Source organism: Salvelinus fontinalis, chromosome 3 (genome assembly GCF_029448725.1).
Source record: "Salvelinus fontinalis isolate EN_2023a chromosome 3, ASM2944872v1, whole genome shotgun sequence".
Taxonomy (NCBI): domain Eukaryota; kingdom Metazoa; phylum Chordata; class Actinopteri; order Salmoniformes; family Salmonidae; genus Salvelinus; species Salvelinus fontinalis.
Window position 1 is genome coordinate 11,999,863 of NC_074667.1, and position 23,249 is coordinate 12,023,111.

The following is a 23,249-nucleotide window of genomic DNA, read 5'->3' on the forward strand; positions in this document are numbered from 1 at the left end:
GGGGAAGAGTTGGAAAGATTTTCTGCATTGAGAGAGGAACTGTCGTCATTCACAATGGATGTAAAAGAAAACCGACTTGGTTGACTTTCTGTGTAATGAAAATAAAATGTGTCTCCTATGTAACAGACATATTTGGATAACTGAATGCAAGCCGGCAGGGGAAATACAAAAACAGTATACAGATGAGTGACCAAATGAGTGGATTCAGAGGATAGAATTCTCATTGGAGAGAGTCTTTCAAAAGCGAACCACACCCCCTTCCTTTGGCTGTGCATGTTTCTAACAGGAAACAGCATCAGTAACTGTCCCACACAAGTGATGACTGCTCACCAACACTTGGAAGAGCATTTTGGGACCTACTTCCCAATCCGTTTGACTGTGATCCTGACATGCTGGTAAGTGAAATCGAACAGCTGATTGAGATGTCATGTGACCGAACGCATTCACAGGCCACTATGGAGGAGTTTTGGTCTCCCTCTGAGCATTAATGCAGCATTCAAAACAACTTGTAAATCTCCGACTTCTGTGCGTTCAAGACAACTGGGAACTCGGGAAAAAACGAGCTCCAACTGGGAAAATCGATTCGAACGGTCATCCAACTCGGGGAACTCGGGCCTCTTTCTAGAGCGCCGACTTTCTGACATCATGATTTGACCTCGTATTTTTCCTGAGTTCCCAGTTGTCTTGAAAGCACCATAAAATTTGTGATACCCTTCGCCAGCTCATATATGTGGCTGGATTCAGTGCTCTCGTCTGCATTAAAACCAAATATCGATCCAGGTTGGATGTGACAGCAGAGATGAGGTGCGCACTGTCGACCATGCTCTCTGACTTTGAGAAGTTCCGATGCAACATGCATCAAGGACAACAATCTCATTAGGGGTGGTGAGATAATGCATCTTATGTCAGACTAATTTGCAAATGACTGTCATAGCCCGATGTCAGAAGTGGGATCGGACCTTGCATCCACGACAGTGCATGTGCTTGGCCAGTGAGCGCGTTCCTATAACATGTTGAGTCGCAAGCTAGCGCGACGACGCTCTCTTTGAAAGGAGGGAGTAGTGTAACGACCCTGGGTTTATAAGCGCGGATATCGACTCTGCCGCTCGAGCATGCTTTTGTGGCACAGTCGATAGCGCGCTGGACTTCGGGCTAGAAGGTCCGAGACCTGCTCCCTGCTGTTTCATTACAGTATCAAAAGGTTACGGTCATGTCTCTAGATGCTGTATTAAGGTTGTTTAGTGTTTTTATGTCACTTCTCAATAAAAGTTCATAAAACTTGTATGGCATTTTTTTTATGAGAATGTGCCGATAGTAAATAAGCACAAAAATAGCACAGTATGGAATTACAGGTGAGATAATATCAGATATTTCGAGTAGCAAAACCTAGAATAGGTTTTCCCAAATATCACCCAATCCCAAATATGATCTAATAAATAACACACCAAGATTCATAGGTAGAACTTGCTGCCTAGGGCACCAAGTTGGCACAGGATGACCACTCTGTAGACAGGCTGCCGAAGGGTACAGTCAACAACTAGCCACTGAATCTCAAACTGAACACTATCACTCAACATGCGTGTTCACGTGCCAATCTCAATTGCTAGTTGTCGAGTCTACGGGCGCTCCACTGAACCTGTTGGCAGCTTCTTTATCGACTGGGCATACTGTGCCGTCTCGGGGCCCTTGACAGCAACTTCTATCCATGAATCTTAACCCGTTACCTAGCAACAACATGGCCACTACTACTTTGCCCTCAAAATAGTCCGAATGAATCTAAGATGATCATTTATTTTTAATTTTGTGCTTGAAGGAGTAGTATTTTGGAAGTTTTAAAAAGAGCATGAAAACTAGTCAGTGCAGTATAGTCTGCTGTGGTCAGCTGACCCGACACTTTAGAGAAACATGCGGTTCTACAGACTGATTTTTGACCACACGTCGACAACTTTATCAGCAAGCTGTAATTAAAGGATAAGCTACACGCTGTTTATCAGTGCCCAAAATCACTAGCTTGTTAGGTTCCATCCCCGTGTTTGTAAGTGAAGCTAGCTGTTAGAACTAGCTAGCAGGCACTATGAGCAGGCAGGCTAAGTCAACTGGCAAGTTGCTTTGGTGCTTTTTTGTGCTGGAGTAGAGATGCTGTTTTGTTTTTCCAAGTGTGCGTCTGTCTGCCCGTGTTTCATAGCGTATTATGCTACAAAACAGGTCGCAGAAGGAGACAATGCTCACAAATGGGTTTTGAATTTTGGAATATTGACAAGTGGCAGTTTGTATACAAGTGGTTGATTGGTCGAAGTTTTTTTTTTTTTATGTATTCAGCCTTAGTGTGATGTATACAGTGAATAGTGTAAACGTACCTCGTTTGCGGCCATGTTCCTGACTTGTTCTGGACGCAACTCTGAGAATTGAAAGAGATTGCATTAGGAAACAATTAGACACGTTTTTGCTGTATCGATTCAAAGGTTTGAATGAATTGTGCTGCTTACCTCTGATGGGACCGAGGGAAGCATCTTTGGCCAGCGAGGTCAGGTCACTGCCAGAGTAGCCTTCTGTCATTCTGCAAGGATTGCACATACACCAGGTATTTCCATTATACCACAATATCTTAAATCTAGATCTCTTAGATCTCTATACAGACAGTTCCAAACTTATTGTCACCATTGATAAAGATGAGCAAAAACGACAAAAATAAATAATTCAAATACTGAGCTATATTGTAGGCTCCAGTTGTTATTTATTTATATTATTCTAATACAATTGCTTAGATAAATAGATTTTGTTTAACAAGTAATATATACACATTTTATTTAAGACAGGTATCTAAATGATTGGCAACCCTAACTATTAATTCTAATCTGAATTTACATTCTACTTTTTTTAAGTTAATCTAATTTTATGGAACTATATTCTGGCTTCCTGTTTCACTGGGGTATAACAATGAGGTAACACGCATGTAAAATCCCTTTGTCATCCATCACCATGGGAAAATTCGCAAACAAAAAAGCGACAAATGGTTGTTGAACATCATAAAATCAGGCAATGGGTACAAAAAAATTGAAGAAAGAAAATAACTATTAGGGTAACAATTAAGAAGTTTCAAACCATTGGAACAGCAGTAAACTTGCCTGGTATTGGACAAAAGTGTATCTTGTCCCCACACACAGTAAGGAAGATAGTTCGGGAGGCAAAGAATATTCAAGGGCCAAAGTTGGAAAATTACAGAACTTAGTCCCTTCTTGGGGTCTCCAAATCTACAATTAGACGCCACCTCCATGCCAATAGGCTCTTTGGAAGGGTTGCCAGAAAGAATAGCGTTTATTGAAAGCAACCAACTAATGTAAACTCCTGGAGTTTGCTAAAGGGCATTAGCACTGGGATTGGAACAGTTGCTATGGTCAGATGACATGAAAATACAGCTTGGCCTTGAAAGAAGGATGCATATGAAGAAAATAACCTCATACCTACTAGGGCTGGGAATTGTCAGGGACCTAACTATACGATATTATCATGATAATTAGGTGTCGACAATATGTATTGCGATTGTCACTATTCTACATGTATTGCGATTCAATACTGTGACTTTATTGCGATTCCATGGTCCAAACATATTGCTCACAACATGTCTGCTGTAGAATGACATGAGAGAGCCATGAGAAAACAAGTTTGGATCAGTCATGGAAATAAGAGTGATGAAAACAAATTGGCTCCCTGTTTAAAAAGAAGATGGAGGACAAGCTATGAAGGAAAAATACTGGACTTTTGGTGCAGTTACAGCCAACTAGCACAAACATGTTGCGATATTGTCAAAAAGAATATCCCGATAAGTAACTATCAACCCCCCCCCCCCCCAATCAATAATACCTACTGTAAAATATGATGGTGGATCTGGGATGTTATGGGCCTGTTTTACTTTCACTGGTCCTGGGTTCCTCGTTAAGGTCAACGGCATCATGAACTGTAGCAACTACCAGGACATTTTAGGCAAAAATCTGGTTGCCTATGCCAGGAGGCTGAAACTTCGCCGTCAGTGGATATTCCACCAAGACAATAACCCCAAGCAATAACCTCAAGCACACATCAGAATCCACAATGAAATGGTTAATTGACCAGAAAAATCTATTTCGCAATGGCCATCTCAGTCTCCGAACCCCATTGAAAAACCTGTGGTTTGAATTGAAGGGGGCGGTCCATAAGCGCAGACCAAAGGATATCAAGGATCTGGAGAGATTCTGCATGTGTTCTCCAATCTCATAAAACATTTGAGAAAAAGGCTCAGTACCATTATCCTTGCAGGGGGAGGGTGCCAGAGTACTGAAAACAGGGGTGCCAATAATTGACGCCTATCTTTTTTAGATGACTTGTTAAACAAAATCTCTTTCTCTGAGCAATTATATACAATAATATAGTTTTGCTCGTCTTTATCAAGGTTGCCAATAATTTTAGACGTGACTGTATATCTATCTCAATCTCTTAAATCGGTATGTAATTCTGAAAGCATAAAGAGATAGCAAACATTTAAAATATACCATTATGTCTCTATTCTTCTTTATATATCAATATATCTATTGGTATCTCTTTATTTATCCATCATTTTGAAAGGATTACAGAGAACAAAACATTCTATATTATAAAGATAGATGGATATCATGATCTATTGCTATATCTATAGCTCTATCAACTACCTTTTGAACAAAGTTCATTCAAACCATGGTAAAGGACATCTAAAAGTACATAACATACTTGGTAGGTTTTAAAGTCAGTTTACCTGGCAAGCTGGGACAGTTCTTTCTGTGTGAGAGGATTCCCGTGCTTCCCTAAAAGGTTCTTGACCAGTTTTAGCCGTGTCTATACACACAACACACAATTGTACACATTTTTGCAGGGAAAATTGCATGGGGAATGTGATTTGTTTACTGTATGGCTACAATTGTAAATGGAATTAATAGGTTTGTTAGCATACCTCTTCTGTTGGTAAAGCCACGTACACCCGTTTTGCAAATCGCCTGTGAATAGAAACAGTTTGAGAATGTGTTACCATTGGGTAAGCCTTGAAGGACAATTCCACCACTTTATAACCAGTTATTATGCTGCTAGGATACACTGAGTGTACAAATCATTAGGAACATCTGCTCTTTCCATGACATAGACTGCTCAGGTGAAAGCTTTGATCCCTTATTGATGTCACTTGTTAAATCCACTTAAATCAGTGTAGATGAAGGGGAGGAGACAGATTAAATAAGGATTTTTAAGCCTTGAGACAATTGAGAGATGGATTGTGTATGTGTGCCATTCAGAGGGTGAATGGGGAAGACAAAATATGTAACTGCCTTTGAAAGGAGTATGGTAGTAAGCGCCAGGCGCACCGGTTTAACTGTGTCAAGAACTGCAACGCTGCTGAGTTTCACACTCAACAGTTTCCTGTGTGTATTAAGAATGGATGGTGGACCAAAGGACATTAAGTCAACTTGACACAACCGTGGGAAGCTTGGAGTCAACATGGGCCAGCATCCCTGTGGAACACTTTCGACACCTTGTAGAGTCCATGCCCCGATGAATTCAGGCTGTTCTGAGGGCAAAAAGGTGTGTAACTTAGACCAAAGGATGTTTTGTACACTCAGTGTATATGAACTACTGTACAATTTGATACACAATGATGTTTTATAGCTTTTGTTAGTCATACTGCATGATTCCTAGTTTGTCATTTTTTAAGCCTCTGCATTGCTCTCGTCTACAGTATACTCAAATCACATTTTATTTGTCAAATGTACCGAAATCAACAGGTGTAGACCTAACCGTGAAATGCTTACTTACAAGCCCTAAACCAACAATGCAGATTTTTTTCAAAAGTAAGAAAATATTTGCAAAAAAATATGAAAAGAAAGCGATGAAGAAAAGTAAACAATTCCCAAGGTGCATTTCACCTCCCATGATGCAATGCTCTTCCCAGTCTGCTATTAGCTTAGCTGGCTAGCAATCCCAGACGAAGCTTATGGCATAAGTTAAGTGCATTTCACATTCCTTTTGGCTTGCATGAATATCATTCTGAATATAGGTTAATGTCACTGTCACCAATCAACTGCATTACACTCAAAAATGATAAAAATTTAGACGCTAACCATAAGTTACTGTATCTGATGGTTAGCTAGCATGCTAGCTAGCACAACTTCTACATCCGAAATAGTGATTCCAACAATAACAGTCAAGTTTAATCTTAGCAACCGTCTTAAACAAATGTCCAAACAACATGTAGGCCTGTTAGAACAACATTTATTATGACAGTAAGTTGAGATCCCGACTGAGTTCCCAAAAATATATACTATATAAAAACACAAAAAATGTATTGGTCCGATGGCCTACAAAAGGGGGCAGCCCACAGTTGCCCATTTCTGTATTAGACGAAGACAACCAGAGCAACATATAGCAGGGAGTTCCAATAAGATCAGAAAACTACAGACATGTTATATAGATAGCTGAAAATAACTGTTCATCATTTATTTTATTAGTCATCTGAGGGATCCTGCTAGAAAACATCACACAGAAGCAATTTCCAGTTTCGCTCATCACTAAACAGTCAATAGCCATGAAATCATAAAAGTACACTAAAACTATGTGTATGACATCACTAAATACTTCATAATAACAAACCAAATGTTAAATGTGGCGAAGTTGCCCTTTAACAGTGCTACCTTGTGGCAGAGAGACCTCACTCAAAAGTAAACCTGGGTTGTGTTCATTAGGCATACAAAAACTTATGAAACAGGTAGGGAGGTACTACCTAAACAATTTGCATGTTTTCCATTGCAATAGCCTGTGTCCTACTGAATACAACCCTGGCTTACTAAAACAAACTGGACATCCCCAGCCACACTGGCCTACAGTACCTAAGAACAGCCTCGTCCAGCTCCTGAGGCCTGTTGGTGGCTCCCATCACCAACACCCGTTCATCCCCACCAGATTGCACCTAAACACACACCCAAATAAATATTATTGGCAGCAACAGTTGCCTACGGAAAGTATTCAGACCCTTTATCCACATTTTGTTATGTTACAGCCTTATTCTAAAATGGATGAAATAGTTGTCCCCAATACCCCATAATGACAACAAAAATAAAAAAATGAAATATCACTATGAAGTATTCAGACCATTGGCAGTGATTACAGCATCAAGTCTTCGTGGGTATGACGCTATAAGCTTGGTACACCTGTATTTGGGGAGTTTCTTCCATTCTTCTCTGCAGATCCTCTCAAGCGCTGTCAGGATGGATGGGAAGCATCTCTGCACAGCCATTTTCAGGTCTCTCCAGAGATGTTCGATTAGGTTCATGGCTCTGGCTGGGCCACTCAAGGACATTCCGAGACTTGTCCTAAAGCCACTCCTGCATTGTCTTGGCTGTGTGCCTAGGGTCATTGTCCTGTTAGAAGGTGAACCTTCGCCCCAGGTCCTGAGTGCTCTGGAGCAGGTTTTCATCAAGGATCTCTCTGTACTTTGCTCCGTTCATCTGTGCCTCGATCCTGACTAGTCTCCCGGTCCCTGCCCCTGAAAAACATCCTCACAGCCTGATGCTGCCACCCCCATGCTTCACCGTAGGGATGGTGCCATGTTTCCTCCAGACATTCAGGCCAAAGAGTTCAATATTGGTTTTATCAGACCAAAGCATCTTGTTTCTCATGATCTCAGTCTTTAGGTGCCTTTTGGCAAACTGCTAGAGGGCTGTCATGTGCCTCTTATGGAGGAGTGGCTTCCGTCTGGCCACACTACCATAAAGGCCTGATTGGTGGAGTGCTGCAGAGATGGCTGTCCTTCTGAAAGTTTCTCCCATCTCCACAGAGGAACTCTAGACCTCTGTCAGAGTGACCTCTCTGACCAAGGCCCTTCTCCCCCAATTTCTCAGTTTTCCCGGGCGGCCAGCACTAGGAAGAGTCTTGGTGGTTCCAAACTTCTTCCATTCAAGAATGATGGAGGCCATTGTGTTCGTGGGGACCTTCAATACTGCAGAAATGTTTTGGTTCCCTTCCCCAGATCTGTGCCTCAACACAATCCTGTCTCGGAGCATTTACGGACAATTCCTTGGACCTCATGGCCTGCTTTTTTCTCTGACATGCACTAACAACTGTGGGACCTTATATAGACAGTTGTGTGCCTTTCCAAATCATGTCCAATCAATTGAATTTACCACAGGTGGACTATCTGACTAGGTTTCCCCCTTTCCCTTTATCAAGTTATAGAAACATCTCAAGGATGATCAATGAAAACAGGATGCACCTAAGCTCAATTTCGAGTCTCATAGCAAAGGGTTCGATTACCTCTGTAAATAAGGTATTGTGTGTAGATTGCTGAGGAATTTGTTTTATTTTTTCTAAAATGGATTAAGGCTGAAACTTAACAAAATGTGGAAAAAGTCAACGGGTCTGAATACTTTCCGAAGGCACTGCATCTCTTGGACAGATTTAATGTGGAAGAGGCCAAATCTTTATGCAGGACATGGACAAGACAAAAAAATCGAAGTACACAGTTTAGCAGATGTTATAGCGAGTGCAGCGAAATGCTTGTCACTAGCTCCTAAACAGACATGGCCGGATGCAGGATGTGGCCATAACAGACAGAAATCATCCAGGAACAAACATTGCACACACGCTCATGAACAAAATTAAAAAAACAGGTGACAAAATGAACACTGGAACACGGACGCGTGCATGCGCAGAAACACACACACAGGGGAGACCTCCTTACCCCATCAAATTCAATCAAGAACTCGGTCTTCAGTCGTCTGCTGGCATCATGCTCTCCCTCTCTCCTTTCACAGAGTAGACTGTCGATCTCATCTGTGTGGGGTAAGTAACAGTGGTCACAATCTGAATGGAAGGGTCCCATTTTCCTAGTATTCTATGCATAGTCGCACTCTCCGTTTCCGTCAGTTATTAAATAGCAAAGTCTCGCCAATATCTGTGCTTATTATTAGATTGCAGGTAATGAAACATCATTATCATGACGTGCTTTCTTGACCAGTTCCTTGCAGCTATGTATTCTTCTATCTAACAAAGTCAAAAGATACCTATGAAGATGATCGAGGGTTGCAGTTCTCTGGCGACGGCAAACAGAGCTCGCACCAGCTTCTCTCCCTCCCCCACCTACAGGGAAAGACCAAAAGAATAGTGAGTTTACTCTTTTTCTACAAGGGTCTACTTGAAATAACTGATAGGGTTTTTTTTCTACTAATAACTCGGTTGAATGCACTGACTAAGTTGCATTGGATAAGAGCATCTGCTCAATAACTAACATGCAAAGAAATGTAAAATGTAACAAATGAAAGTGTAAAGAGATGTTTACGCTGATAATGTACTCACATATTTCGAGGTCAAGCTGGCTGCACTTATGTTGAAGAATGTGGCGTTGGACTCCATGGCCACTGCTTTAGCCTATCAGTAAAAAAAAAAAAAAAAGAGCTCAAATGTAAAATGCAGAACATTATACTTAAAAAAAAATTGTATCAAATAAATGCTCTCATTTTTCCCCCTACTGTTCACTTTAAAGAAAAATGATAACAGCATATCCATATTCCTGCTCTATAAAAACACAATTTGTTTTAATGCAGGTATGACACATTTTGGGAGATGCTAAACTACATTCATGATGGATAATGCAATTTTGTATGAAAGAAAAACACAAAAAATCAAGTCCCTGGGATTTTGCCTATCGGTCATAGTACTCCACTGTCAAAGTACCCACCATGTAAAAAAATACAAAATAAATGTACTTACACATTTAGGCCTAAACCAACTCTACTCTTCGGCAAAGCACCTTGCAGTTGGAGGATTTCAAAACCAGCTAATCCAGTGAAAGGACTCTATCCACTGTCTATATTATAAGTATTATATTAGTCTTGTATTATAAAGATTTTACAAATGTATTGTTTTGTGTGTTTTCTATGACAATGGTTAAGCTATTTCCTGATCACTTGTGGTCTTTGTGAGTCCAACCAAGACCCACTCTACAGTCGTGGCCAAACGTTTTGAGAATGACATAAATATTAATTTCCACAAAGTTCGCTGCCTCAGTGTCTTTAGATATTTTTGTCAGATGTTACTATGGAATACTGAAGTATAATTACAAGCATTTCATAAGTGTCAAAGGCTTTTATTGACAATTACATGAAGTTGATGCAAAGAGTCAATATTTGCAGTGTTGACCCTTCTTTTTCAAGACCTCTGCAATCCGCCCTGGCATGCTGTCAATTAACTTCTGGGCCACATCCTGACTGATGGCAGCCCATTCTTGCATAATCAATGCTTGGAGTTTGTCATAATCTGTGGGTTTTTGTTTGTCCACCCGCCTCTTGAGGATTGACCACCAGTTCTCAATGGGATTAAGTTCTGGGTAGTTTCCTGGCCATGGACCCAAAATATCAATGTTTTGTTCCCCGAGCCAATTAGTTATCACTTTTGCCTTATGGCAAGGTGCTCCATCATGCTGGAAAAGGCATTGTTCATCACCAAACTGTTCCTGGATGGTTGGAAGAAGTTGCTCTCAGAGGATGTTTTGGTACCATTCTTTATTCATGGCTGTGCTCTTAGGTAAAATTGTGAGTGAGCCAACTCCCTTGGCTGAGAAGCAACCCCACACATGAATGATCTCAGGATGCTTTACTGTTGGCATGACACAGGACTGATGGTAGCGCTCACCTTGTCTTCTCCGGACAAGCTTTTTTCCGGATGCCCCAAACAATCGGAAAGGGGATTCAGAGAAAATGACTTTACCCCAGTCCTCAGCAGTCCAATCCCTGTACCTTTTGCAGAATATCAGTCTGTCCCTGATGTTTTTCCTGGAGAGAAGTGGCTTCTTTGCTGCCATTCTTGACACCAGGCCATCCTCCAAAAGTCTTCGCCTCAGTTTGCATGCAGATGCACTCACACCTGACTGCTGCCATTCCTGAGCAAGCTCTGTACTGGTGGTGCCCCGATCCCACAGCTGAATCAACTTTATGAGACGGTCCTGGCCCTTGCTGGACTTTCTTGGGCACCCTGAAGCCTTCTTCACAACAGTTGAACCGCTCTCCTTGAAGTTCTTGATGATCCGATAAATGGTTGATTTAGGTGTAATCTTACTGGCAGCAATATCCTTGCCTGTGAAGCCATTTTTGTGCAAAGCAATGATGACGGCACGTGTTTCCTTGCAGGTAACCATGGTTGACAGAAGAAGAACAATGATTCCAAGCACCACCCTCCTTTTGAAGCTTGCAGTCTGTTATTCGAACTCAATCAGCATGACAGAGTGATCTCCAGCCTTGTCCTCGTCAACACTCACACCTGTGTTAACGAGAGAATCACTGACATGATGTCAGCTGGTCCTTTTGTGGCAGGGCTGAAATGCAGTGGAAATGTTTTTTGGGGGATTCAGTTTATTTGCATGGCAAAGAGGGACTTTGCAATTAATTGCAATTCATCTGATCACTCTTCATAACATTCTGGAGTGTATGTAAATTGCCATCATACAACCTGAGGCGGCAGACTGTGAAAATTAATATTTGTGTCATTCTCAAAACTTTTGGCCACGACTGTACTAATCATTTCTCATTGGGTCTCTTGCCAATACCAAATGGTACTGCACCACACTCACCAGCATCGTCTTTCCGTTGCCAGGAGGACCGAAGAGCAGAAGGCCTCGTGCTGGAGCCCTCAAGCCTGTAAACAACTTGAAAAAGCAACATCTACTCAGCACTGGTTACATGAAGTTCAAAATTACAGAGCCTATCGGAATCATTAAGTGACTGATTTAACATTTACTGTATTTGGTATTTTTTTAGGATCCCCATTAGCTGTTGCAAAAGCAGCAGCTACTCTTCCTGGGGTCCACTCCACACAAAACATGAAAAATAATACAGAATGACATAATACAGAACATCAATAGACAAGAACAGCTCAAGGACAGAACTACATACATTTTGAAACCAGATTTGCTGTTTATTTGAGCAATATATGATGGAAGGAAGTTCCATGCAATAAAGGGCTCTATTTAATACTGTACGCTTTCTTGAATTTGTTCTGGATTTGGGGACTGTAAAAAGACCCCTGGTGGCATGTCTGGTGGGATAAGTGTGTGTCAGAGCTGTGTGTAAGTTGACTAGGCAAACAATATGGGATTTTCAACACATTAAATGTTTCTTATAAAAAGAAGTGGTGCAGTCAGTCCCTCCTCAACTCTTAGCCAAGAGAGACTGGCATGCATAGTACACTGCTCAAAAAAATAAAGGGAACACTTAAACAACACAATGTAACTCCAAGTCAATCACACTTCTGTGAAATCAAACTGTCCACTTAGGAAGCAACACTGATTGACAATAAATTTCACATGCTGTTGTGCAAATGGAATAGACAAAAGGTGGAAATTATAGGCAATTAGCAAGACACCCCCAAAAAAGGAGTGATTCTGCAGGTGGTGACCACAGACCACTTCTCAGTTCCTATGCTTCATGGCTGATGTTTTGGTCACTTTTGAATGCTGGCGGTGCTCTCACTCTAGTGGTAGCATGAGACGGAGTCTACAACCCACACAAGTGGCTCAGGTAGTGCAGTTCATCCAGGATGGCACATCAATGCGAGCTGTGGCAAAAGGGTTTGCTGTGTCTGTCAGCGTAGTGTCCAGAGCATGGAGGCGCTACCAGGAGACAGGCCAGTACATCAGGAGATGTGGAGGAGGCCGTAGGAGGGCAACAACCCAGCAGCAGGACCGCTACCTCCGCCTTTGTGCAAGGAGGTGCACTGCCAGAGCCCTGCAAAATGACCTCCAGCAGGCCACAAATGTGCATGTGTCAGCATATGGTCTCACAAGGGGTCTGAGGATCTCATCTCGGTACCTATTGGCAGTCAGGCTACCTCTGGCGAGCACATGGAGGGCTGTGCGGCCCCACAAAGAAATGCCACCCCACACCATGACTGACCCATCGCCAAACCGGTCATGCTGGAGGATGTTGCAGGCAGCAGAACGTTCTCCACAGCGTCGCCAGACTCTGTCAAGTCTGTGACATGTGCTCATGTGCTCAGTGTGAACCTGCTTTCATCTGTGAAGAGCACAGGGCGCCAGTGGCGAATTTGCCAATCTTGGTGTTCTCTGGCAAATGCCAAACGTCCTGCACGGTGTTGGGCTGTAAGCACAACCCCCACCTGTGGACGTCGGGCCCTCATACCACCCTCATGGAGTCTGTTTCTGACCGTTTGAGCAGACACATGCACATTTGTGGCCTGCTGGAGGTCATTTTGCAGGGCGCTGGCAGTGCACCTCCTTGCACAAAGGCGGAGGTAGCGGTCCTGCTGCTGGGTTGTTGCCCTCCTACGGCCTCCTCCACGTCTCCTGATGTACTGGCCTGTCTCTTGGTAGCGCCTCCATGCTCTGGACACTACGCTGACAGACACAGCAAACCTTTTTGCCACAGCTCGCATTGATGTGCCATCCTGAATGAACTGCACTACCTGAGCCACTTGTGTGGGTTGTAGACTCCGTCTCATGCTACCACTAGAGTGAGAGCACCGCCAGCATTCAAAAGTGACCAAAACATCAGCCAGGAAGCATAGGAACTGAGAAGTGGTCTGTGGTCACCACCTGCAGAATCACTCCTTTATTGGGGGTGTCTTGCTAATTGCCTATAATTTCCACCTTTTGTCTATTCCATTTGCACAACAGCATGTGAAATGTATTGTCAATCAGTGTTGCTTCCTAAGTGGACAGTTTGATTTCACAGAAGTGTGATTGACTTGGAGTTACATTGTGTTGTTTAAGTGTTCCCTTTATTTTTTTGAGCAGTGTATTTATAGCAGCCCTCTGATTACAATGAAGAGCAGAACGTGCCGCATACATGGACACACATGCTGTGTTTAATTGCCATTGGCATAAAGTCACCCAACATCAATGTAACATCAATGATTGGTGAGAGCATGCCAAGACACATGAAAGCTGTGATTGAAAATCAGGGTTATTCCACCAAATATTGATTTCTGAACTCTTCCTAAGTTAAAACATTAGTATGTTTTGTTTAAAAATGTTTTGTTTAAAAATTAATATGAACTTATTTTCTTTGCATTATTCAAGGTCTGACAACACTGCATATATTTTTGTTCTTTTGACCAGTTGTCATTTTCTGCAAATAAATGCTCTAAATGACAATATTTTTTATTTGGAATTTGGGAGAAATGTTGTCAGTAGTTTATAGAATAAAACTAAGATGTTCATTTTACCAAAACACATACCTATAAATAGTAAAACTTGGGTCTCTTAATTTTTTCCAAAGCTGTAGATAGCTCTTAATCCACGATATGGCAGAGGTTGAAAAGCCATAACACATACGGTTTTTCAACAGGTTATGGCCAATAATATCAAAGGCTGCACTGAAATCTAACAGTACAGCTCCCACAATCTTCTTATTCTCAATTTTTTTCAACCAATCGTCATTTGTGTCAGTGCAGTACATGTCGAGTGCCCTTCTCTATAAGCATGCTGAAAGTCTGTTGTTGATTTATTTACAGAGAAATACATACATTATAAAGTGGGTAAAACAGTACGTAAACATTACTAAAGTGACCAGTGTTCAATGACTATGTACATACAGTTGGACAGCAGTCACTAAGGTGCAGAGTAGAGTACCAGGTGGTAGCCCGCTAGAACAGTGGCTAAGGTTCAGGGCAGGGTACTGGGCAAAGGCCGACTAGTGGTGACTGTTTGATGGACTGGAGATAGAAGCTGTTTTTCAGTCTCTCTGCCCCGGCTTTGATCCACCTGTATGGTCTCCGGCTTTCTAGATGGTAGCGGGGTGAACAGGCCGTGGCTCGGGTGGCTGAGGTCCTTGATCTTCATGGCCTTTCTGTGACACCAGATGCTGTAGATGTCCTGGAGGCCAGGCAGTGGCCCCGGTGATGCGTTGGACTCATCGCACCACCCTCTGGAGAGCCCAGTGGATGGTGCAATTGCCGTACCAGGCGGTGATACAGCCCGACAAGATGCTCTCAATGGTCCATCTGTAGAAGTTTGTGAGGATCCTAGGTGCCAAGACGAATTTCTTCAGCCTCCTGAGGTTGAAGAGGCACTGTTGCGCATTCTTCACCACGCCGTGGGAGACCATTTCAGGTTGTCAGTGATGCTGCATGCTGACCCTCTCCACTGCGACCCCATCGATATTTCCTGGCACCACTCTGCCAGGGCTCTCACCTCATCGTTGTTAGTAAAATCAGGCCTACAACTCGTTGTAACTTGACTGAACATGATGTTAATCGCCCGCAAATCGTTTAAGAATGGCTCGCGACACGGTCTATGAATGTAAAATCCGGCCTCGCCAAAGGAGATGCATCCAGCTGCAGCGCCAATGCGCAATACACTTAAAAAACGTAGCACCAGTAATATGATCAACGTTTGTAATAATTGTGCAACCGAAAGCTTTTTATCTCTACGGCACATGGAAACAGTGGTACAGCCAAGCCTAACCATTACAACATTTATTAGCTGGCTGATTCTTTTTGTAGGTGCACCAGTGCGCCAAAATAAAAAATAATTCCCAGTTGAACAGCAAAATAGGCTCTCCTATGAAGCTTGAACACATGTACTCGTATCCACGGTTCCCCCCTTATTCATTATGATTGAAAAGGCAAAACCGATCCTAGATCAGCACTCATACTCTGAGACACTTTTGTAGGCCGTTATTGTAAATAATATTTTGTTCTTAACTGACTTGCCTAGTTAAATAATGGTTAAATCAACAAACAAACAAAAAATACAGACCATTATGTTAGGACTGCCCACATTAACAGTTGCGGCTAAAAAGTTTTTTTCTGACAGGTGATACTTTGTAAGAGGCTGCCCATAACAACCTTTGAAAAGACTACCATATACAGTCGTGGCCAAAAGTTTTGAGAATGACACAAATATTAATTTTCACAAAGTCTGCTGCCTCAGGTTGTATGATGGCAATTTGTATACACTCCAGAATGTTATGAAGAGTGATCAGATGAATTGCAATTAATTGCAAAGTCCCTCTTTGCCATGCAAATAAACTGAACCCCCAAAAAACATTTCCACTGCATTTCAGCCCTGCCACAAAAGGACCAGCTGACATCATGTCAGTGATTCTCTCGTTAACACAGGTGTGAGTGTTGGCGAGGACAAGGCTGGAGCTCACTCTGTCATGCTGATTGAGTTCGAATAACAGACTGGAAGCTTCAAAAGGAGGATGGTGCTTGGAATCATTGTTCTTCCTCTGTCAACCATGGTTACCTGCAAGGAAACACGTGCCGTCATCATTGCTTTGCACAAAAAGGGCTTCATAGGCAAGGATATTGCTGCCAGTAAGATTGCACCTAAATCAATCATTTATCGGATCATCAAGAACTTCAAGGAGAGCGGTTCAATTGTTGTGAAGAAGGCTTCAGGGTGCCCAAGAAAGTCCAGCAAGCGCCAGGACCGTCTCATAAAGTTGATTCAGCTGCAGGATCGGGGCACCACTAGTACAGAGCTTGCTCAGGAATGGCAGCAGGCAGGTATGAGTGCATCTGCACGCACAGTGAGGCGAAGACTTGGAGGATGGCCTGGTGTCAAGAAGGGCAGCAAAGAAGCCACTTCTCTCCAGGAAAAACATCAGGGACAAACTGATATTCTGCAAACGATACAGGGATTGGACTGCTGAGGCCTGGGGTAAAGTCATTTTCTCTGATGAATCCCCTTTCCGATTGTTTGGGGCATCCGGAAAAAAGCTTGTCCAGAGAAAACAAGATGAGCGCTACCATCAGTCCTGTTTCATGCCAACAGTAAAGCATCCTGAGATCATTCATGTGTGGGGTTGCTTCTCAGCCAAGGGAGTCGTCGCACTCACAATTTTGCCTAAGAACACAGCCATGAATAAAGAATGGTACCAACACATCCTCTGAGAGCAACTTCTCCCAACCATCCAGGAACAGTTTGGTGACAAACAATGCATTTCCAGCATGATGGAGCACCTTGCCATAAGGCAAAAGTGATAACTAAGTGGCTCGGGGAACAAAACATAGATATTTTGGGTCCATGGCCAGGAAACTCCCCAGACCTTAATCCCATTGAGAACTGGTGGTCAATCCTCAAGAGACGGGTGGACAAACAAAACCCCACAGATTATCAATCAATCAATCAATTTTATTTTATATAGCCCTTCGTACATCAGCTAATATCTGCTGTGAAGTGCTGTACAGAAACCCAGCCTAAAACCCCAAACAGCTAGTAATGCAGGTGTAGAAGCACATTATGACAAACTCCAAGCATTGATTTTGCAAGAATGGGCTGCCATCAGTCAGGATGTGGCCCAGAAGTTAATTGAGAGCATGCCAGGGCGGATTCCAGAGGTCTTGAAGCAGCAAACTTTGTGGAAATTAATATCTGTGTCATTTTCAAAACTTTTGGCCACGACTGTACACTCCATGGTCAAGTGAGTTGCTGTTCCTCTCTAATCTCACCTCAGGCCTCAGTGCAGGCAGGATGACTATTTCCTGTAGGGCCTGCTTAGCCAGCTCCTGGCCAGCAACGTCCTCAAACCTCACAGATGAGCCACTGGAACACACACACGAGACTGGTCTGAGTGCTCATTCCCATACAGAAATATAGACATACTCAACTCTGCTTGGGTTGTGTTAATTAAACAGCAAAGACAGACTGAAACAGGCAGGCTGGACTTTTCAGTGTAAAAACGTTATAAAAAGTGTTGCATTGGTGTGCCCTATTGAACACCACCCACGTCAAGCAGTCAACGTCTATTGCGTTCCAAACTGAGACATCTTGCAAAGAACATGCTTTATGTCCAGTGAATAATACACAAGACACCCCCCTAATCATTGTCTTTCACCTGTCTATGATCTCGCTGAGGATGAGGTTGGCAAGCTTGCTGTCCACATTCTTCAAGTTCTTCATGTCCCTCTTCTTCAGTGGGGACATGGATGTGGGAGTGGTGGTGGTGGTGGGTTTACAGTTTTGCCGGTTGCCCGCTTTACTCTATAACAAAAAGAACCATAACTTCAGATTTGGTTACGATTTTCAACAAGCTAATCTCTTGTGATGATGATTGGAAATGCTCCTATTTTCTTCTTATGTTTGTCAATTTTGTCTTCCCTTCAATAAAAATGGATACAGACTGGAGATGTTCTTTTAGTATAATGTTTTTCTTTATAGTCCATGGCTATAGTGCTAGTCTAGAATCAGTTATTCCTTTTAGAGCATAATGAATAAGATTACATGAACAGGGAGGAACTGATCCTAAATTAGCATTCCTGCTCTGAGACACTATCAATTATGGGCCCTGGACTCTTGATTCGATGTGGAGTTAGTTGAGGAAAGACAATCTGGGTCTCACCTTGTTTCTGTTGGACTGGGGGGCCAGTCTGTGCTGTGTGTGACTGCTGGAGGGCCCATTGAAGCTGGGGGAGCGCTGGAGGCCCCCGTGGCCTGCCGCCGAGGTTTTTTTAGGCGTATGCTTTGGTCGTGGGAGGGAGTGACTGGAGTGAGTAGTCAGGGAGTCCCTCTTTTTGGGTACGGCTCCACTCACTGCCAAGAGCAAGGAGACTGTTAGAACCATCGAGATATATTAGCGAGTATTTATCAGTATGGTAGGTTAGGACATTTAATTAAGCTATGTGTGAGCTAATGTCCCTTCAATGGATGCATATGATTCTCCAGGCCTGATTTAGTCTTAGACTGCGTGAAAGATGAAATAAGAAAAAACAGGAAAAGTCAGGAAAAGTAGGATATTGGTTTGGAGGTAGATCAATTTCAATGATGTAAACTCAGCAAAAAAAATAAACGTCCTCTCACTGTAAACTGTGTTTATTTTCAGCAAACTTAACATGTGTAAATATTTGTATGAACATAACAAGATTCAACACCTGAGACAAACTGAACAAGTTCCACAGACATGTGACTAACAGAAATGGAATAATGTGTCCCTGAACAAAGGGGGGGGGGGGGGGGGGGGGGGGGGTCAAAATCAAAAGTAACAGTCAGTATCTGGTGTGGCCACCAGCTGCATTAAGTATGGCAGTGCATCTCCTCCTCATCGACTGCACCAGATTTGCCAGTTCTTGCTGTGAGATGTTACCCCACTCTTCCACCAAGGCACCTGCAAGTTCCCAGACATTTCTGGGGGGAATGGCCCTAACCCTCACCCTCTGATCCAACAGGTCCCAGACGTGCTCAATGGGATTAAGATCCGGGCTCTTTGCTTGCCATGGTAGAACACTGACATTCCTGTCTTGCAGGAAATCAAGCACAGAACGAGCAGTATGGCTGGTGGCATTGTCATGCTGGAGGGTCATGTCAGGATGAGCCTGCAGGAAGGGTACCACATGAGGGAGGAGGATGTCTTCCCTGTAACGCACAGCGTTGAGATTGCCTGCAATGACAACAAGCTCAGTCCGATGATGCTGTTACACACCGCCCCAGACCATGACGGACCCTCCAACTCCAAATCGATCCCGCTCCAGAGTACAGGCTTCGGTGTAATGCTCTTCCTCCGACGATAAACGCGAATCCGAACATCACCCCTGGTGAGACAAAACCGTGACTCGTCAGTGAAGAGCACTTTTTGCCAGTCCTGTCTGGTCCAGCGACGGTGGGTTTGTGCCCATAGGCGACGTTGTTGCCGGTGATGTCTGGTGAGGACCTGCCTTACAACAGGCCTACAAGCCCTCAGGCCAACCTCTCTCAGCCTATTAAGAACAGTATGAGCACTGATGGAGGGATTGTGCATTCCTGGTGTAACTCGGGCAGTTGTTGTTGCCATCCTGTACCTGTCCCGCAGGTGTGATGTTCGGATGTACCGATCCTGTGCAGGTGTTGTTACACGTGGTCTGCCACTGCGAGGACGATCAGCTGTCCGTCCCCTCTCCCTGTAACCTGTCTTAGGCGTCTCACAGTATGGACATTGCAATTTATTGCCCTGGCCACATCTGCAGTCCTCATGCCTCCTTGCAGCATGCCTAAGGCACGTTCACGCAGATGAGCAGGGACCCTGGGCATCTTTCTTCTGGTGCTTTTTCAGTCAGTAGAAAGGCCTCTTTAGTGTCCTAAGTTTTCATAACCGTGACCTTAACTCCCTACCGTCTGTAAGCTGTTATTGTCTTAACGACCATTCCACAGGTGCATGTTCATTAGTTGTTTATGGGTCATTGAACAAGCATGGGAAACAGTATTTAAACCCTTTACAATGAAGATCTGTGAAGTTATTTGGATTTTAATTAATTATCTTTGAAAGACAGGGTCTTGAAAAAGGGACATTTCTTTTTTTGCTGAGTTTATGAAGAGAATAAAGCCAGAAAAACTGAAATTCCTGAATAATCAGGAACAAGGACACCCCTGAAAACACTCATAAGAAACCAGTCATGACACCTGAAAGCAGATTCCCGGTAGCACCCACCTGAGCGTAGATAACCGTTATGGTATGACTGGTTTGAGCTCTCTGCATAGATGTCTCTCTGAGCTGGCCCTGAACGCAGCTTTTCTACACAACAGGAATGACAATAACAACAAAAACAAAATTGGGAAAGGGAATAGGAGAAGGGAGGGAAAAGGAGAAGAAAAGGAAATTATATTTGAAATAAACAAATAAAATAAGGGGCGCCTACGCCATGACTCTTTGAATGGGGGACGAACAGCAATGTGTTGGGATGGTGCCTAAGTTAAGTTGTCATGCCACATCCAAGAATGAAGCATATGGGATGGTGCTGAGAGGATTGTCAACATTTCAGTGTCGAGGCAGCAAAGCCAAACATAGCAGCCATGTCCAACCAGGATGAATCAAACACCAAGAGTAGGGTGTCGTGTTCATTAGGGAAATGTTTTCAAATGTTCTGCAACGCAAAGGGAAAATTAGCATTTCTTATTGGACAAGTCTGGGTTTGTTATCTTAGGTTTTGTGCCTAATGAACATGATTCAGGATAATGTTGTAGCCAGCTGTAGAATGACAAGAAGCTTCTGAAACAACTTTGGGGGACCGCTGAGTAGATTTTTACCATAATTTACAAATTCTATCATTGAAAGTATTAAAACATGTTTTGGGGTGTCCATTACGGGTTTAATAAAAAGGCACTGGAGTATTTAGGGCCTAATCCCTTTTGGTGCATAAAGGACATTGTAGTTTGGAAGTCATGTGATGTCAATACAAAAAGTATGTACGTGAATTTACACTGAGTGTACAAAACATTAGGAACACCTTCCTAATATTGAGTTGTCTCCCCTTTTGCCCTCAGAACAGCCGGAATTCGTCAGGGCATGGACTACAAGGTGTAAAAAGTGTACCACATGGATGCTGGCCCATGTTGACTCCAATGCTTCCCACAGTTGTGTCAAGTTGGCTGGATGTCCCCTGGGTGGTGGACCATTCTTTATTTTATTTGCCCCCTTTTCTCCCCAATTTTGTGGCATCCAATTGGTAGTTACAGTCTTGTCTCATTGCTACAACTCCCGTACGGACTCAGGAGAGGCGAAGGTTGAGAGCCGTGCGTCCTCTGAAACACAACCCAACCAAGCAGCACTGCTTCTTGACACAATGCCCACTTAACCCGGAAGCCAGCCGCACCAATGTGTCGGAGGAAACACCGTACACCTGGCGACTGTGTCAACGTGCACTGCACCCGGCCCGCCACAAGAGTCGCTAGTGCACGATGGGACAAGCACATCCCTACCGGCCCTGGTGGACCATTCTTGATACACACGGGAAACTGTTGAGCGTGGAAAACACAGCAGCATTGCAGTTCTTGACACACTCAAACCGGTGCGCCTGGCAGCTACTACCATACCGTGTTCAAAGGCACTTACATATTTTGTCTTGCACATTCACCCTCGGAACGGCACACATACAGAATCCATCTCTCTCTGAAAAAATCCTTCTTTAACCCGTCTCCTCCCTTCATCTACACTGATGGAAGTGGATTTAACAGATGACATCAATAAGGTATCATAGCTTTCACTGGATTCCCCTGGTCAGTCTATGTCATGGAAATGTTTTGTACACTCAGTGTATTCAGGCTTTACATGTTTTTTTTTCTCCAAGAGATACAAATCTATGGAGCGATTTCAGTGCCAACAGCAATTGTATTTGAATTCCATAATTTTTTATATTTAATTTCGCTTAAATCATTTTGAATTTGTAATCGACAAATTGAATGAATAATTTAATTTTGTTTTAAAATTATATTTCAATTTAATTGAATATTCAATTTCAATATTTATGCATTCATTGTCTTGTGTACGAAGTTAAACTATAATTTCAAGTTGATCAAAGTTTCATATATTCAACTTCTCAGATGCATTCAGATTCCCCCAAAAATATTCAGCCCTCTAAATTCTGATTCAAAACCAGAGACAACATCATGTTACTTTGCCAGCCAGGAATGGTACAGGAGAACAGACAGAATCAAACTCTCTCTGTGGTAAATAGAAGCTTCTGGTGGTTTCTAAAGCCAATGTGGCATGTTAGGCTCCCAAGTGGCACAGTGGTCTAAGGCACTGCATCTCAGTGCAAGAGGCGTCACTGTAGTCCCTGGTTCGTATCCAGGCAGCATCACATCTGGCAGTGATTGGGAGTCCCATAGGGCGGCGCACAATTGGCCCAGCGTCGTCCAGGGTTTGGACGGAGTAGGCCGTCATTGTAAATAAGAATTTGTTATTAACTGACTTGCCTAGTAAAATAAATGTTTAATTTATTTTCTTCCTATGTATTTTGCTCTAGTGTTTGGGCTATAAAATATTACATTGGGGATGTCATTTGGGAGTCAATTGTATTGTAAATAAGAATATAATATTTTTCTAAACACATCTATATTAATGTGGATGCTACCGTGAATAATGATGAGTTAGAAAGTTAGAGGCATAAATATCGTACCCCCCCCAAAAATGCTAACCTCACCTGTTATTGTAATGGTGAGAGGTTATCATGTCTTAGGGGTATGATATTTGTGCCTCTAACTTTCTCACTCATCAATATTCACGATTCATTCAGGATTATCCGTAATCATGGTGGCATCCACATTAATGTAGAAGTGTGATGTGACAACGGTGGTGGGCCTGATCACCAACAAAGATGAGACAGCTTTTAGAGAGGAGGTCAGAGACCTGGCAGTGTGGTGCTAGGACAACAACCTCTCCCTCAATGTGGACAAAACAAAGAAGTTTATCGTGGACTACAGGAAACAGAGGGCCAAACATGCCCCCATTCACATCGATGAGGCTGTAGCGGAGCGGGTCGTGAGCTGCAAG

At 43.0% G+C, this 23,249-nt stretch overlaps 1 protein-coding gene across 3 annotated transcripts in view; it reads right to left on the minus strand.

Moving 5' to 3' along the window:
- Positions 1-23,249, minus strand: part of spast (spastin) — a 47,664-nt gene that overhangs the window by 13,428 nt on the left and 10,987 nt on the right. Inside the window, exons 4-16 of one of the 3 annotated variants that reach the window (XM_055906210.1) lie at positions 20,409-20,492; positions 18,351-18,541; positions 17,847-17,992; positions 17,461-17,554; positions 11,615-11,689; positions 9,346-9,417; positions 9,054-9,129; positions 8,732-8,823; positions 6,882-6,961; positions 4,961-5,003; positions 4,766-4,845; positions 2,487-2,557; positions 2,358-2,398 (exon numbers count right to left, since the gene is read on the minus strand). In XM_055906210.1, the coding sequence (XP_055762185.1) occupies positions 2,358-2,398; positions 2,487-2,557; positions 4,766-4,845; positions 4,961-5,003; positions 6,882-6,961; positions 8,732-8,823; positions 9,054-9,129; positions 9,346-9,417; positions 11,615-11,689; positions 17,461-17,554; positions 17,847-17,992; positions 18,351-18,541; positions 20,409-20,492 (1,145 nt within the window). The remainder of the gene's footprint in view (positions 1-2,357; positions 2,399-2,486; positions 2,558-4,765; positions 4,846-4,960; positions 5,004-6,881; positions 6,962-8,731; positions 8,824-9,053; positions 9,130-9,345; positions 9,418-11,614; positions 11,690-17,460; positions 17,555-17,846; positions 17,993-18,350; positions 18,542-20,408; positions 20,493-23,249) is intronic. The other 2 variants (XM_055906218.1, XM_055906225.1) reach the window with 2 other exon arrangements.